Genomic DNA, 16,892 nt, shown 5'->3' with positions numbered 1-16,892 from the left:
TTATGGTAATTTATCAAGTTTGCGAACTTTCGAAGACAAAGGCGATCAACAGCCCGGAAATCCTGAGGGAGTTAACCGTTGGATTTCAGTAAGGTAAGAAAAATCCCTCTGCGATCTGAAAAACAGTGTTTTTGACACCTCCAAACAGTAACCTCTTTCTAGCTGGGAGAAGTCTAACGTTCGGCTGCTGTTTATCTGGATACACATATCTGACAGTCACTTGAACCGCTGTTCTACTCACTAAATCAATTGGAACAAGATAAGAAGTAAGGATTCCCCTTCTTGTTACCACTGGGTTTTCTTATGTGAACCTTTAGACTATATCGCTGGAGTGTCGGTCTAAACATTACTGTAGTAGCAGCCACGGGCTAAACAGGTCTTGCCACCCGTTAGGTCAGTCGGGGCGGATTGTGGTGAAAGCTACCGAAGTCTCGGCACAAAAGCTGACCGAACCGCACATAATGGCTAGGACGGTCATCATTCACCCGATAAACAGTGCTCTGAAGGAGAACGAATCAGTTACATGAATACAGCCCTATTTTGTAGCCCCTAGTGAATGACAGACTGAAACAGGTCCATGTGGAATCATTGAAACCCGAATATAGAGCAACTGTGTTGGCTAGTATCATGCCAGAATATCGCTTAAACTCTCTGAAGAAGAGGGAGAGGAGGAGGGACTACCTATAGCGCATTTCCCCACTTTGTGAGTGCCACCAGTCGTAGACCAGGAGACTGTTTTCGGTCTAGTACCCATACTAACATCTACGACAGAGTTTTATCTGGAAGTTCGACTTTGAAATTATTCCTGATTATTACACCTTGATGTAACCGCTTACAAATAGCCTATCACGATGATCATTCAGGGTGTTCAGTTGAATGCGCAAGGATGTCGTTCGAATTTCTTACATGCAACCTTCACAGTTCATCCAATTTGGTATGCTAAAAATCTTTTTAAACAAGAGACAAAACGGGTAGTCTGTTGACAACTGCCACGTTACTGGATGGCGGAAAGTACTTCAGAATGAATGAGGTCAGCAACGGATGAACATATGAAGTATGGTATCCATGGCTCCAGCAAGTTTGACTGTTTCCTGTTAGCCATCTGTTTGCTAATGTTCAAGGAAATGATATTATTGAAGCCTGCTCACATGAGAAAAGAACTGAGTCGGTTTATGTTGTTTGATGCATCGTAGTCCAAAAACTGGCAGAATTCTAGCCCATTAAGTAAAAAATCGACCATTAGATTGAACGAATCGATACAAGACACTGATCATCAGTAAACGATCGATGCGAATGGGTGTATCATTAAGTGAGCAACGTTGACCTTAGCAATGATTCTGGTGAGCAAAAGAACGATTGATAACTTGCTCATTCATGAGGCCACGTTGTTCGTTGAAAATTTACGTTATCTACTCAACATCGATGCACATAAGGGCGGTTTGTATGCTAGTTCGGAGATTAACACACACACACGTGTCAGTCGTTCCAGCTGTCCACTTCGCCGAAGGCTTTCTGCAACTTTCATAAACCTGTCAGTGTGCTGTTAGATTACTTGTTCTGAAGCATCAGTCGATCTTGCCAACCCGGGCTACAGTGTACCTTCTCCATATGCCGTCCAACTGTGCTTTACACTTCAATTTACACCGCAACTACCGAATCGGTATGGTATAAAGCCAACTAAGCACACTTAAGTTTGAAATGAGCCCTACTCGATCCTTCACACCAATATCCTATCTATTAGTTGCAAATGCATCACCATGGGGAGAACCTTAATGGCAATTGATGCTTCAGTGAACGAGTCTTCAAGAAAGAAGCGTGAGATCCTGAAACTTCAGTATCATCTACTCGTATCACAGCACAACCAGCCAAGGTAACAGAGGAAACAAAGTAACAAGGAAACATCAAAACCGAGAGATTCAGCTGGGTTCCAGGTGAGTCTCTCGTAAAACCAAATTAGTTTGCAAATGAGTTTATTTTGCTAATTTCTTGCAGTTTGGTTTCAAGTAGAACATAAGAATGATGGAAACTTGGGGAATGCATCTACCTGATGAGCCCCAAGAAGGGCAAAACCGGTCGAGGAGTTTTCAGCAACCTTATGAGTAGTGCACTGCAAATATATAAGGGTAACAAGATGTTCGTGTCCAACTAATTTCAGTGGTCACAGGAGCAATGAATACGGTTTTCAGGCTTGAAAAAGCATATGGACACGTTGTCGATCTAGATCATGTACGCTGGGTACACTGCTGCATCCTCAAATGAAAGAATGCAGTTGGGAAGCACGACAAACAAGATTGTAGTAACCTGGTTTGAAATGGTATATTTAAGCATGTTCTGGTATACTTGGATGTCCGTGATTTACAGCTACAAAGTGAATGGCGTAATAAGCTCGCAAAAAGCTTTCATTGAATTGGATAAATCCATCAGTGGAAAATATTCCTAAATTCCCCGAGGGATGGTAAATTAGAGACACTCCGCCGAGCAGAAAAAAGAAATGCTAGATACAGTCCTATGGGACGGGGAAATCCATCTTGATGAAACGTTGAGTTACTTAATGGTGGACTAGTCTTACCTGATATCTCATTTTATCGATTTCCACCACCAATATTGTGAATGAACGGGTGGATCTTGCTAACGCGCTGATGTGTCTTATCCTGACAATGAATGATGAAGATCGTCTGTCTAGCGTAAGCAATCCACCCCTCCCGCGGACCCAACTTCCCTCGGATCCATTCGTCCGGTGGTCACACCAGGACTTGTTGCCGCGACCAACCATTAGGTAAACTCTGATATGAGATACGCGCGTGTGTGCATGTGTGTCAGGTCTTCCTTTTAGATCTGTTTTGAGTCGACCTATTCACATGTGCTTACTATACGAGATCTAAACTACACACTATCCTCCTGAGTTTTGGAGGCTTGCTTGTCGGTGATCTGCAACGCCGGCCAATCCTCACTGATACGTGGAATCATAGTCACTTTCAATGTTACCAGTCACTAAGTACACGGAGAAGTACGAGGACTGAAACAAGGAAATAGATTTTCCCCTGTCAAGTACATTGCCGAGTTTGGCCAATAAGGACTGCGGAAAGTGGCCTCAGGTCAGCTGATCTCGGATCGGTACTTTGTTAACAGGAGTGGAAAATACTAAGCTAGGTAAAAGACACAGGGAGAGACTCAAACAGGGGAATGGGGTAATCGCTCCTTCGTGTATATGCCAGAAACACCGTCGTAATTAGCAAACAAGGAAGAAGGCGATGTAGATATTATTCAGTCGTCTTAAATTAACATTTACCTCTTCCTTGTTAACATCGACGTGTCGGTTAACTGCTTCACGTGCCAGAATGTTCAGTCTCGGCGTCAAATTTCTTTCAAGTTGGACCATTATTTTGGTTACCATGACGATATCGACCCTATCCACCACCATGTTATCATCACAATTTCAAAGCATATTGTGATTTCGACAGATACACTCATTTGTTGTGATTTCGTCTATCCCTGTGAGAGAAAGGACATAGTGACAACACGTGATTCCACTACAAACACACTGGTTCACTGTCCTGTTAGATGACAGTGGATTTCAGCATAGTTGCCTATGTTGCTGATATGCTTGACTGACTAGTGTGCTGCTGAATACCCAACCTATCAGGTATCGAAGAGGAACTCAAACCTACTCGGACAGGGGTCACATTTATGAAAAAGTGGCAAATCTTGACACGACGTGCATCATGTGATCAGGCCGACATGATGACCAATCCTTCGTATTAGACAAGGTTATCTACTGACCTCTGGTGGTGGACGGCCGATAGATGCCAACATTGATGAACACACTGTTCACAAGAGGAGTGCCTTTCGCTGACTGCCACTTGGAGATGTCGCTGATCAAGCCCTCGAAATTACGGCCAGGAACTCCCAACTTTTGCGCAGATCATTGCACATAGTAGTGGAAATTTGGATAAACGACTTAGTCCTTTGAAAACATTGAAGAGTGAGGCTGACTGATATGCAGTGTCACCATAGCAAATGTGACAGTAAATAGAGCGTTTCTATTCTAAACCGGGTTTACCAGTGGTATCCCGGTAGAATATCACTGACGAGTGCTTTCACAGAATTCGCTCTGTATTGAACAACGTGGAAATCCTTGTTGGATACAAGAAGGAGATTTACTGATTACGGTGCAATAGAATGCTTCAAGTCTGTGCCACTGAAGGACGATGAGTCTGAACTATTCACAAACAACTTTCGGATACAATTGTCAGAGAATAGCGGACGAAAATGGCCCTAGAAATAGTTTCTGTATATTGAAAGAGTGTAATTGGTCTGGTTAGAGGGGAATTTATTCGTCGAGGTTATTTTCGAGGATATCTGGAGAAATCTTTATCGACCCCTCTATGCTTCGAAATTAGTGGACTGCTGGTGTCCGAATTTAATTTCAGACGACTGTTTAGAGCATGCTGCTCTACTCAGAAACACTAGTGAGCAAGTTGACCTCAAGAACAAGGGTTCCCAGGAATACTGACCTGGGTGAAAGTTTCACGTAGTTCAGTGACACTTTGGAGGCAGATTCGCACATTGTTACACTGAATGAATAGTCCATATTGGATAGGCAGACATCTTGATTTGTTTCCATCGGACGAACTATTAAAAAAAATCTACCGGCTGTGTGTTATCTTCTCCGATAATATTTCATCCATATCTATCTTTTTCTGAACGGCCGACCTTGATCAACACCTTCACGCAACAAATAGTTTGAGCATTCAGAAAGTCTTCAGAGTAGAGATTCGGCTGTCGGGAATGCAACTGACATCATCACCGCATCATTCTTGATTCCGGAACCAATATAGTTGAAATAACTTGATTCGGCGAGAATATTCCAGGAAATTTTCCCGATCCCCTAGCTTTAAAACGTGGAACGAAATACCTCGATTTCAGTTATTTTATTAGATTTCGTCAGCTGTTATGCGGTGAGGCAAATGGTACATCCTTGAAACCAGTAAGTTATTGACTATTTATCAATCCACGGTTTTTACACTCGGGTCAAATATAATCTAACCTCTTGGAGAACACCGTGCGGAAGTCTCTCGTTAAACGGGGATACTGTCCCGGAGAGGTCAGCTGTGACAGACATTGCGGCTATCAGATTTTTGAAAGTAATACAGTCAAGTCATTTCAGAATGAAGGTACAGTTTTATCGCATCCGTTTCTCACATTTAATTAACTCCACATCAGTTCACTACGGGGATATTCCTGTGTGTTCTAGTCTCTATTTTCGAAGGTGTTCCTCATCTACTCGAGAAAGGCCATCCTACTTCATTCACTAGCATTGAAGTTTTGGTGAGAAAATAGTCACTCTTGAAGTTTCATTCTGGGGCTTACAACTCTCGTAGTTAAAAACTATGCGGTAACTTAGAGATCGGTACAGCGTGACATGGGCATCGATCCTCGCTCGACACGAATTTTCGAAGCCAGCTGTCCGTTGTTATATTACAGCTGGTGGTTTAGCTTCACTCACGGATGAATGCATTCGTGAGATTTTTTTATGTAAGCCTTGTGTGCCTGAAATGATCATACAGCTTTTACGCATTTCGCGTCTAAGATTCCCTATGTCCTCTTGAATCCAAGCCTTGCTATATCCACAACGCGACAAGTCCCAACATTCCTCAAACTGACCACCATCATTTACGGCGATTGATTCAGTGAGCACGGAATTGAGGTAACTACTAGTGTAATGGTGATACTACTGATGGGGAACGCATGCGAGTAGTATGCTTTCGCGTAAGTCCGCCTGGCGCCTCTTGAAAAGTGAGATATATTGCGGAATTTGTGAAGTTGCTTCGTAGCATTTGCTTAGATTTGAGCAACAGTCAATGAATATCCAGGAAAGTTCAGGAAGACGCTTTCAATGGAAGATAAATGTCCAGTTTTTGTAAATAAGATGCATATGATAGTTTTGCTTCCCTGTCCAATAGTCTGCCACTGGTCAGTTGACTGCAGCGAAGGCCTTCTTCCTTTCACTAGGTGGAACCGACATCAATTCCGTCGTTGTTTTCAGCTCTGAGCAACACACTTCCTTGAGGGGAAGCAAAGTGCTTTCACTCACAAAGTTTCAGACAGTTTAAGGGAAAAACATTTTGCAGCCCCAGCTTTTTTGCTCATTGATTATGACCGTACAGTCCCCATAAGCTTGGCGGTGAGTGCCACACAAAATGGAACTTTGTTCAGTGGTTTTCCGAGTAGGTCTCAAAAGGAAATGACGTCAGCTTTGATCAAGACTTGGCGGTGGTGCCACACAAAATGGAACTTTGTTCAGTGGTTTTCCGAGTAGGTCTCAAAAGGAAATGACGTCAGCTTTGATCAAGACTTAGTACAACTACGCTCAAATTGCGAACGACCGACCTGCACTAGGGTTAAAAGTCAAAAGATTTCGCGCGATACTTCAACAGCTCAAACTGGCCTCATTTCCTGAAAATAATAATCCTGCATTCTGACAACAGCCACACTGCAATCATTCTCGGAGATAAGCCACAATGCTACTATTGTTTGATTTTGGAACGTGATCTAAAAACACTCCCTTTTGGGTATTCAAAAACAGTTCCACCCTTACTTGCGAAATGCACCGAAAAAACTGGATGAAGACTAGTGTGTCCGCCATTACTGCGAACTTATAAATCGAATGTATGCACATTCCAAGCCACTAACCCTCAACTATCAATCACAGCAGTGCATCAGGCGCTAGATGCAGAAAAGCGGATCTGTGCAGCCGACCACCATTCAGTATATTTTGGAAAGAAAAATATGTACTGAGAGATACAGATGCCTGGCACTTTGTGGTCGTATGTTAGTCATAAAACTCCTGTATACCAAAGTTCTTCGACAAATTACTCAAGAGTATTTCACCGTTGGTCGCTCGAAAATTGTTGCCGCCACTTTGCAAGACGGCTGAAGTGGATAGAGCGGAAATTTACTGACCGGAAGGTCCGTGGTTCGAACCCCACCTCTGCCACTCGACTTCCCCTATCTAGGCTTGGGCAACCTGACAGTATCCCGGCCCTCGTGCTTCCTTCGGGTAGCATGGCAGCTAGGCACCGGAAGGGTGTTACAGCTAGACTATTTTTTTTGCATTGCACACTGCCACGTTGCGCCGTTCAGAAGCCAATCAGGTGAACGGTTATTTCGAACCAAAGCCACCGAGTAACTACGATCTACAGTATCGGCCGATGGTATGATTGCACTGGCTCCGTTTCAAGTTGATTTTGTCGCCTTCTACTCGATGGTGTCTGGCTCTCCTTCAATGTCCAGAAGGATCTCCTGACAAAGGCTACCACAAATGGTGTCAGTGTAGCAGTGTTTTCTTTCAAAGTCAACAATACTTTAATTCAGCACTCCGCATGGGGATCAAATGAGTTGTTTAGTAAAAACACAAGGAGCGAACTGGGCTAAGTTGTCGGACGGGCAAGCAGGATGATTTTCCGACCAATCACCTCCGAGCTAGGCTTACTGACCGCTGCAGCGCCTAATTGCTCAGTAGGGTGTTTTTGGCGTAGAATTCTGCCTAACACTAAGCACCATTTAGTCGATCTATAGGACGTCAAAGCATGAGATTCGGGTATTACGAGCATCAAAACACCTTGTGCGAAAGCTCCACCTCTGAGTGATAATGCACCACACATCTTAACAGTCACACTGGATGGTGTCCTCAGACTACAAATGTAGGAAAGTTGGAACCAGTCGCCTGTTCAATGCTTATCGCCGAATGACTTTACGGTGCCTTAGGTCGACTACTGCTCACCAACCTAAAAGATGCGGGGGCAAAGCAACCTGACATTGCCTTTATCAGAGTATAAATTGGTGGCATGCGTTGCACCGGTGCGCAACCGTTGGCACTTTTCAAGGTATTTAGTTCGGTAAGTTTTGACGTGTTTGTCAATATTCCGCCACAATTGAAAAAGATAAAAGCCCATCCTGAAGCAGGGATGGCGGAAAATTATTGGATTCCCCGAGCAGAAGGGCTGTGGGAGGAGACAGCACTTATGACCGTCCAACTGGCGGGTGTTCGTGTCATACAAGAAAGATAGGCGGTTGCGTGTAGGGTGTAGATTAGATTTTCCACATATGGAAAGTTGTTTTTTAGTGAATGGTCGCTGAAGCCGTGTAACCGAACACAACGGCACAACATACCTGTTACAGGGATATTATAAAAAACTCGCATGTGTTGGTATGCCAGCCAGAACCGGCCGGCATATCGGTAAAGGCGAATACAGTGCCATCGATTAGCCGGGTATCCAAGCGCAAAAAAACCCGGCTCGGTGCATCAAAGTGCAACTCATGCTTCTTTACATATTTCACTACTCACAAGTAGCCGGCAGTTACCAGATAAGTTGATGTGTACTCCGGCCTTGCTCTGGCAGGTGCGGATCCCGAAGGTGAAATTCGCGGAGAAAAGCGACATTTAGGTACACGGTACGTCCTCTGAGAATTTACGCACCTATTTCCAAGAAGTCAGCGACGAAACCGCCAACATCTATGAATGTTTGATTAGGAAACGACACGGAGCTCAGAGCTCTTGATTGGGGGAAATCGGTGGCGTTGGTTTTCTCGTCTACATCACCTGTGTACGTTTCGCGGACGAGGGGTTTCCTCCGGAACCAATTTTCCACCATTGAAGCCCAGTTAGAGAGAATATCATGGACTGCTTTAAGTAGCCAGCTTATCCGAAGATGAGTAACACAGTCCAATTATACCAATACTTCTGATGCGACCAGTTTATATTCAGACGGTTGACGACCACCCGATCACCATCGCACTCTGATAATACACCTAGTGGTGACACCCACTACTGCTGAATTCTCAGTTTACTACGGAAGATCTATTCCATGCGCGAACTGGTCCTTTACATTTCCAGAAGCCCATAATTCGTTCCCGCATGCTTATCGAAAATAATTTCCCTGTTTGTTTCACCGACTGAAATCACTACGTTTAATATGAAATGTCCTATTTTGTTTACTTCGACTGTCCTGAAAATAGCCATATTCTCATCGGGCACAAACGAAGGAGATGCGAACAACTGTTCTCGGCCGGCCCATTACACATCATATTCAAGCACTAGAGATACAGAGACACACAAAAACCACTTGGTCTCATTCAAATGTATGGGTCCAGCGAAGAACAAATTACTCTTATCGGCTATCGTACAACCCCATCAATCAGCCATGTCCTGATTTCAAGACGCATTCGACCGAAGTGTCCTAGCCCACCTCATCTGCATGCAAAAGTTAGGGTTGCTTTCACGCAGATGGCCTCGGCTGCCTCTGGAGTGCGCGTATAATGCTACTTTCGAAGGATCCCGTGTGATCCGAGAGGCTGTTGTCCCTGAAAGACTCAAGGTTTTTGAACGAGCGGTGGGCCGACACCTCCAGTTGGGCTGACAGACGGCAACAAAGTACAAGTACCACAAAAAGGACTTTTCAAGTCTTTAGAGGGCGCAAACATAACAAGATCGCTATCCTGTGCAATATCCCCAATCCAAACATAAACCACCGGTTCTCATTAGTTTCAAAAGTGATTTCCTCATTCGCCAGATTTCTTCGGATAGATGGTAGCTAAAAATCATTCTAGCACGCCCATCTACACCAGGCTTTTCAACTACGGAAAAAGCGCAGATATGTGAGTGTTAGATCTGTCAGTCCACCGGGCCTTCACTGTATTTGGTGTCCATTAGCAAAATACTGGATTCCGCGTGAGCTGCAAGAACCAAAAGCACTCAACACCATTCATTCCCTGCTGACTACCGACAACCTGAAAGCAGTCTAAGCGGAGACGGAAAACTATTAAGATAGTGGTGGGCGGGTCACCTGCTCTGGAAATGAACGCATAGTAAACGGTGGCATCGCTGGGTATTTCTCATCCGTACTTAAAAACAGCGAACAACAATTATTTACAACGGGGTGGCCGTAGCAGTGAACCCCCAGCCATCAGGGCCGACGGAGGCGTTTCGTGGACAGCTCTACCAGACACTGAACTCTTGACCATGGAAAACTAACAGCTAGTTTCGTCAACACCAGGTTACCAAACTCGAGTACTACTGAAAGGAAGAAGGCCTTCGCTGCGGAGTTATTCATTCGGAAATGCCAGCTGACCGGTTACAGAGCATTGGACAGGGGAGCAAAACTAATCTGCATCTTAGTTACAAAAACTGGACACAGATCTTCTCCCGAACGAGTCTTCCTAGAGATTCATTGCCACCACTCATTCGTCGGTCAAATCCAAGCAAATGTTACAAAGTGGCCCCACGAATTCCGCAACAGAATTCCCTTTTTCAATCGACGCAAAGCGAAATTCTACGAACAACATATACTACTCGCGTGCCTCCCTAACCAGTAGTATCACCGTTACACTACTATTAGAAAGCATCAGGCCAACTACAACCCATTAGCGGAAGAAAAGTGAACCTCCAGAAGGGAGCCCATCAGAAGGACCGGCAAGTATCTGCCCTCAGACGACGAGATATTGGACACTGAAGCGCCGTGTCTCCGGCATCAAATTGTTAGTGGCATCTCCAACAAAGGATGTGCTCTATTAAGACTTCACAAGGCATCGAACTCCAATGAATTTCCAAGAGCAACTCTAGAAAGTGTTCTGAATAGGGCCCACCAAAGCACTTGTTCAAAACAAAGGTTGATCGGAAACTAATTCCACAGAATGCCCGAGCCTTCTGGGAATAAATAAACACCAATAAGTACTGTTTTACCAAAAAACGCCAAATAAGACTAAATTCCCCAATCCCCCCTAATCCGGTTTCATCGTAAATAAAGAGAGAATCCTCGCCAGTTTGACAGAGTGAAATGTCCAACCCGTAATGCATACCAAGTACAGAAAAGTCAGGCTGAAATCCAAAGTGTATGACATAAAACAACCTGACTAGTCCGGCTATTCAAATATGTACACATACGGTTAGGGGAGACATTAACAAGTATCGGCATTAAACGAGTATGTACAGGGTATAGATAAAACAAAGCTCAATTGTACAGTCGAAAAAACGCGGGAACTTTCCGTGCTATATACACAAGGCACAGTAGTTTTCATGTATTAAAAAATAATCACAGCCCAGTAGCCTCGACAGATCGTATCACATGTATGCAACAGTAAGCGGTAATAAGAACTTATACCTATGAATAACGACCAGAAATGCCGTGACATGCACCAGCACTCATGTTAAAACAGACCCATGTCATCAGGATCGAATTACGGTTCGTAAAAGTATCAACAAATTCGACTGACAGTGCATTCTGAAGGTGCTAAACCGACAGATCTGAACCTGAGGTTATGAAACAGTCTGTAGCAGGGAGAGTCGCACTCCATAAAACAGCCATATGTATCGGGGAGCTCATGATATTCGTAAACGGCGCAAATATCGGGAATAAATGCATAGGTCACACGGTTGTAATTACAACCAACAGATAAGGTGTAGCTGTTTGGGTTAACTGGCGGTGTAGAGCGGGCGAAATTCCTTCCAACTGACAACGAGCAAAGTCGCATGGTGGGAATATGTGTATCACATAGAGGTTCTGTGGGGAAAACCGGAAAGTGTATCAGTCATGAAGAATCAAAGGATGAGACTACTAAATCCTATCAATTTGAAAACATTATTTTTAGACGGTGTGCAATCACAGGGGAGAAGCGAAATCCGTGGTGCTACAAAGGGCCCGATAAACAGTGATACCGTTCACCATAGCAACCGCAAATTGTGTTGGTATGAAAGTGATAATCAGAAGGATATCGAATGGGTGTGTTGTGTTTATCTAAACATGCGACACATACTGCCTGAGGGTTTAGGTAAGGTGACATTCAAGATACTGAAATATTTTCCTCTTTATGGGAACCTGGGAAAAGTATCGACCACTGAGTGATGGTATCAATAAGAAATAACCTACACCGACAGTTCCGAAGAGAACAATGTACGCAAAGCTATAAGTGAATGCTTCATAAAATGACAGAGAAAAGACTATCGAATTATCACAGAGGTGGTTCCATTGCAAATAAATCCGAATGATACGATTTGTGATGATAAGCTGAAGCCAGTTTTACTGATTAAGGAGCATATACAGACTTTCCATCCTAAAACCAATTGTAAGCCTCTATGGTAGATGGCAGTTAACATCCCACTTCATACCAGAGACAACACCTGGATCCTCAGCTGGTAGTTGCTGCGACAGATAATACGGCTTTTCCCAACGATTACCTGTAAAAGCTTAGATGCAAACCGGCATTCAACCATCTTTAACAATTCCCACTGAAGTGGGACAGCGCAAGTGACTCCGGGCACTTTCATCAGGTAGATCTTTCGAGTAACTGATCAGGGCAGTTGACCGAACCCAATGGTGTGAACGACGACAAGTGCGTGAAACACTTCCAGTAGGTTCGACTGATAGTATGTCCTTTGAGGGATACTGTTCATTGGCGGTTGGAAGGTTTTCTGGTACAGCCAGTATTCATCCAGGTTATCATTTATAAACCATGCACATCGGTTCCAGCTTCTACAGTTCCAGTCACCGGAAAGTGGGGCAGCATATATATATATATATATATATGGGCGTTGGAAGCGATGAATTATTCAGTTAGTTGGTGTTGAACTAGCCTAGTTTTTTGGATAAATGGAAAGCTGGACAGCTGTGTACTGAAAGAGCTCCGAAAAAAGAGCACCACTGACTGCGTGATTGAACCATGTCTGTCGCGTCATTTACCATCGGTGGGTTGAGTCTCGGGGCTTCTATCCATGGAGGCGATAGTTGTCAGTCTGACTGCGTATACTGATTAGTGCTTTCATACTTGGTTGCAGGATTCAGAATGTCCATCGCTCAGCCGAAATCTGTGCGAAGAGTCTTGGGAGGTGGACGACTTTAACATGAGACCTACATCACCCAGTGTCATCTATGGAGCGTGAGTAGCACATCTATTATGGGAGGGTTTCCTCTAAAATCGACTCGAGTACTTCAACACTGCTCATCTGATGTTCCCACCGGGTCCTACCAATGCGTTGGGGTCCGATAATTTCCGTACATCCCCTCAGTGCAGAGACCACGTTTTTGATCTATAAGGCGTATACTATACCGTTTGACAGACAAACTGACGTCGCCAGAGATAACAACATGAATGCTAACACTGACACCTCACTGCCACGGTTGTTAAAGGTCGATAAACTCGATCGGCTAGGTATACCACAGTACAGCGTTGGATACATTGATCCTGCGAACGTTATATTTGAAACCGCAGCAGCACGAAGGCTTTGGAGGTGATTCTACTATGGTTGATTTCTGAGTACACGTGATTCTCAAGAACCAAGTAAGGTGAGGACTTTGCGCAAACCGGGCAAGTACCTGGTCGGAATTCGCAGGATCTTTCCTGTTCCGGAAAGATCTATGGGCAGCAGTCGATCGCCGCCAAAGGTAACTGACATCAACGTGGTATACCTGGGTTCAGGCTGGTTAGTTGCTGAGCCCCACGTAGGCAAAAGACATCCACTGTCCCGGAAGTTGTTGAAGTAGAGACAATCTACTGACAGCAAAAAAAAATAAGTAAACGCTCCCCCTTGTCCAGTTACAGAGGTGTCTCGGTCGTCAAAAGCGCAATCTACTGAAGCGAAAAAAATAAGTAAACGCTCCCCCTTGTCCAGTTACAGAGGTGTCTCGGTCGTCAAAAGCGCGCAGTGAGAGGAAATCAATAGGAAGGTCAATTCAACTGCCGCACTTGGTTCTTACACCCTAGTTTCACGGGAACAACACACCCAAAGAAAGAGTACCGGATCTATTAAGAAGAGTGGTCTGTTGTCCAGTTTATTTCAAAGTAAAACGTTAAAGGCTGTCAGACGAAACTGGTGACAGGGCTTGAAGAGCGATTCCGGCCGAGTTAACCGTGGACACGGGAGCTAACGTCAACGGGCAGCAAACATATTTATGTACTTGAGAATTCACTTATGAAGATGATGCTAGCAACTCGGTGACGAGAGAAGAACAAATACGTGAGCGGAAGAAGGGAGGCTTCAGCGGTAGCTGGAATGTAGCAAGAGATTATCTGATGGTTGCACCTGGGGTGGGATACTGCCCAAGCCTATACAGAGGGATGATTAGGGTCGTCAACCAAAGCCTCTGGTCCAAATGTTTGAGCGCAAGGCAGCAGTAGTTGTTGAAAACTCCCCGGAGCAGTCTACATCTTCAAGGAGCAAGGCGCCACACGTGCTACGACCTCGAACTTGGAAAACCAATAGACCATGTTAGTCATATCCACGCCCAGTAACCAATCTGCTATCAGCGATTTCATGAGTGCCACACGTACCTCTGCAGTATAGCTCAATGAAATGTGGTGTACGAACCGGTACATCGCCCTAACGTCCTGTTTCTTCGTGACGAGAGACGATGGGTAATCAGTCAAACAGAGTCCTCCACTGGATGGTTCGACACAAAGCCTATACAGATGATTAGGGTCGTCAACCAAAGCCTCTGGTCCAAATGTTTGAGCGCAAGGCAGCAGTAGTTGTTGAAAACTCCCCGGAGCAGTCTACATCTTCAAGGAGCAAGGCGCCACACGTGCTACGACCTCGAACTTGGAAAACCAATAGACCATGTTAGTCATATCCACGCCCAGTAACCAATCTGCTATCAGCGATTTCATGAGTGCCACACGTACCTCTGCAGTATAGCTCAATGAAATGTGGTGTACGAACCGGTACATCGCCCTAACGTCCTGTTTCTTCGTGACGAGAGACGATGGGTAATCAGTCAAACAGAGTCCTCCACTGGATGGTTCGACACAATACCCACCCTGGCGTTTCTGAATGGTGTGGTCTCTGTGCCACCAAAGTGTACAACCGAAAGCAGGAAGAGAGCGACAAGGGAAGTCACTACAATACTCACGTCCTGGGTCCTTGCTTCCGACGGTACACTGTAACTATAACGTAAGAGCAAGAGCAGCTTTGTCACCTGCTCACTTCAGAGGGCAAACTAAGTAGAACGGCTTTCGGAGTTTGGTAGTTGGTTTCGAGGTATTTAGAGCTATCAGGGGAGACGGACGATCAGAATTTTTCACCGAGGGTGATTCAAGGTGAATAAGGCTATCAGTCCTAGTACTGGAACAAGCAGAGACAGCGCTCATAGTGGGTTGTGGTGTGGGAGGGAAAAAGTACGTGGGAGTGCAATAATGGTCTGACTAGAGCGTTTTTCCGTTTCCTAAATGTCCCAGGTGATGCAGATCAGTATTAAATAGGTCAAGAGGATCACCTCAGTCAACCATCCCACAACTTAAAATCTTTATTTATGCATTTGAAATGCGATCCCACGCAAAGTTCAACTGCCGATCGCCCTTACTAACAACATATATCTTAGCTAAATAATGCTTCCTACAGGAGAAAGAAACAACGGCCGCTGTTTATCTTAATAAAAGAATAAACATGTGATACCATAGATTGGAATGAGGCCAAAAGCATATCACCAGTGAGAAAATGAAGATGATATTGTAGGGGCAGTAATCAAAGTCGATTCAGATATTCCGGGTGATACCGGTTAGATAATAATTTAATACAATAGTAAGTTTGAGATCCTGTACAACCTGTACGCTGTTTATGTGCGGTATCACCCGCTCCAACCTAGGGACTCAACACACTCAACCTAGGGACTGCAACACATCACAGGTAAATGATGTCAACTGCCATCCAAGCATTAGGACTAATGGTTCACAAAAAAACCGGTACACTCGTGGTGAGTTCAGGTTTGTGAAACTGAGTGCATAATGTACCCACCTGGTTTGTGAAAGGATTACAAACATTTACTATTCCAGCTGCGCATTTGTCGACCATGTACTTGATGAAGTTGTCGCAAAGTACTTGATTCATGCGTATCGTTTCTCCCACAGCTGAGGACTCGGGGGTCATCGGTGACGCTGCAGCCAGTGTTAAACACATACAGAAATCATTCACTTGACGCAATTTACGCTGTACTCCGTCCAGTTGGGAAGGGTCTAAGCGCATTCTTTGGACGATTCTCAGCAATGGTAAAGTGGACACGTCCTGTTCAGAGGGAGACGAATTCTGCTCTGATATAACGCCCATACAGTCTTTCAATAAACCTTGATTACCAGAAAGATAATGCATATGAACAAAAACTTCTTCGTTCTTCAAGGACAAGCGACCACGCCATCCGATCGGGTAATCCTAAAACCAAAGAAAATCAGAAGTTGGGAATTAGCTGCAAGCGCTCATTGATCCTGTTACTGAAAAAATAGCCGTCACGGACACATATGTGGTCTAAACTAAGGAGCGAATAGACATACGAATTAATAGGAAAAATACACTGAGGAAAATGAGAAAACAGGAATTCCCTTACGCGCACCATCAACCACCACAACCGATAAAACCCCGAGGACATTCGTTTCTTTAAAAAGTTTACTTCTCACTAGTATCGAAACAGAAAATTCCAAGCAGATAGTTGCAAGTATAACATTACAATATGAGACTTCCAACTTGACCATAACTCTGCACGAGTAGTTGTCTTTTTAAACATGGAGGGTTGAAAATGAGCAGATAAAAAGGGGCGAGGTGGACCAAGTGGTTAGAGCATGAATTTACTGACCAGAAGGTCCGTGGTTCGAACCCGACCTCTGCCACTCGACTTCCACCGCCTAGGCTTGGGTATCTGGGCAAGCCCTCGTGCCTGCTTCTTGTGGCATGGCAGCTAGACACCGAAAGGGTGCTACAGCTGGACGATTTTTTAGATAAAAAGAAAGATATCCAGAAGGCCACTGGTATTGTCTCTCATCTACGCCGAAGCAATTTGATAATACTAACAACTAACAACTGAAACGGTACTAATAATAATAATAATAATAATAATAATAATAATAATAATAATAAT

General features: G+C 44.4%; 1 protein-coding gene across 1 annotated transcript in view; it reads right to left on the bottom strand.

Annotated features, from left to right (window-relative positions):
• Positions 1 to 10,904: 10,904 nt before the first annotated feature.
• Positions 10,905 to 16,892, bottom strand: part of T265_10768 (hypothetical protein) — a gene marked incomplete at both ends in the record, with an annotated part of 38,102 nt that continues 32,114 nt past the window's right edge. The window contains 2 exons of the mRNA XM_009177235.1: positions 10,905 to 11,558; positions 15,782 to 16,192. Coding sequence (XP_009175499.1) covers positions 11,424 to 11,558; positions 15,782 to 16,192 — 546 coding nt within the window. The remainder of the gene's footprint in view (positions 11,559 to 15,781; positions 16,193 to 16,892) is intronic.

This window comes from Opisthorchis viverrini (assembly GCF_000715545.1).
Source record: "Opisthorchis viverrini unplaced genomic scaffold opera_v5_405, whole genome shotgun sequence".
NCBI lineage: Eukaryota > Metazoa > Platyhelminthes > Trematoda > Opisthorchiida > Opisthorchiidae > Opisthorchis > Opisthorchis viverrini.
This window is presented reverse-complemented; position numbering and strand designations above follow the sequence as displayed.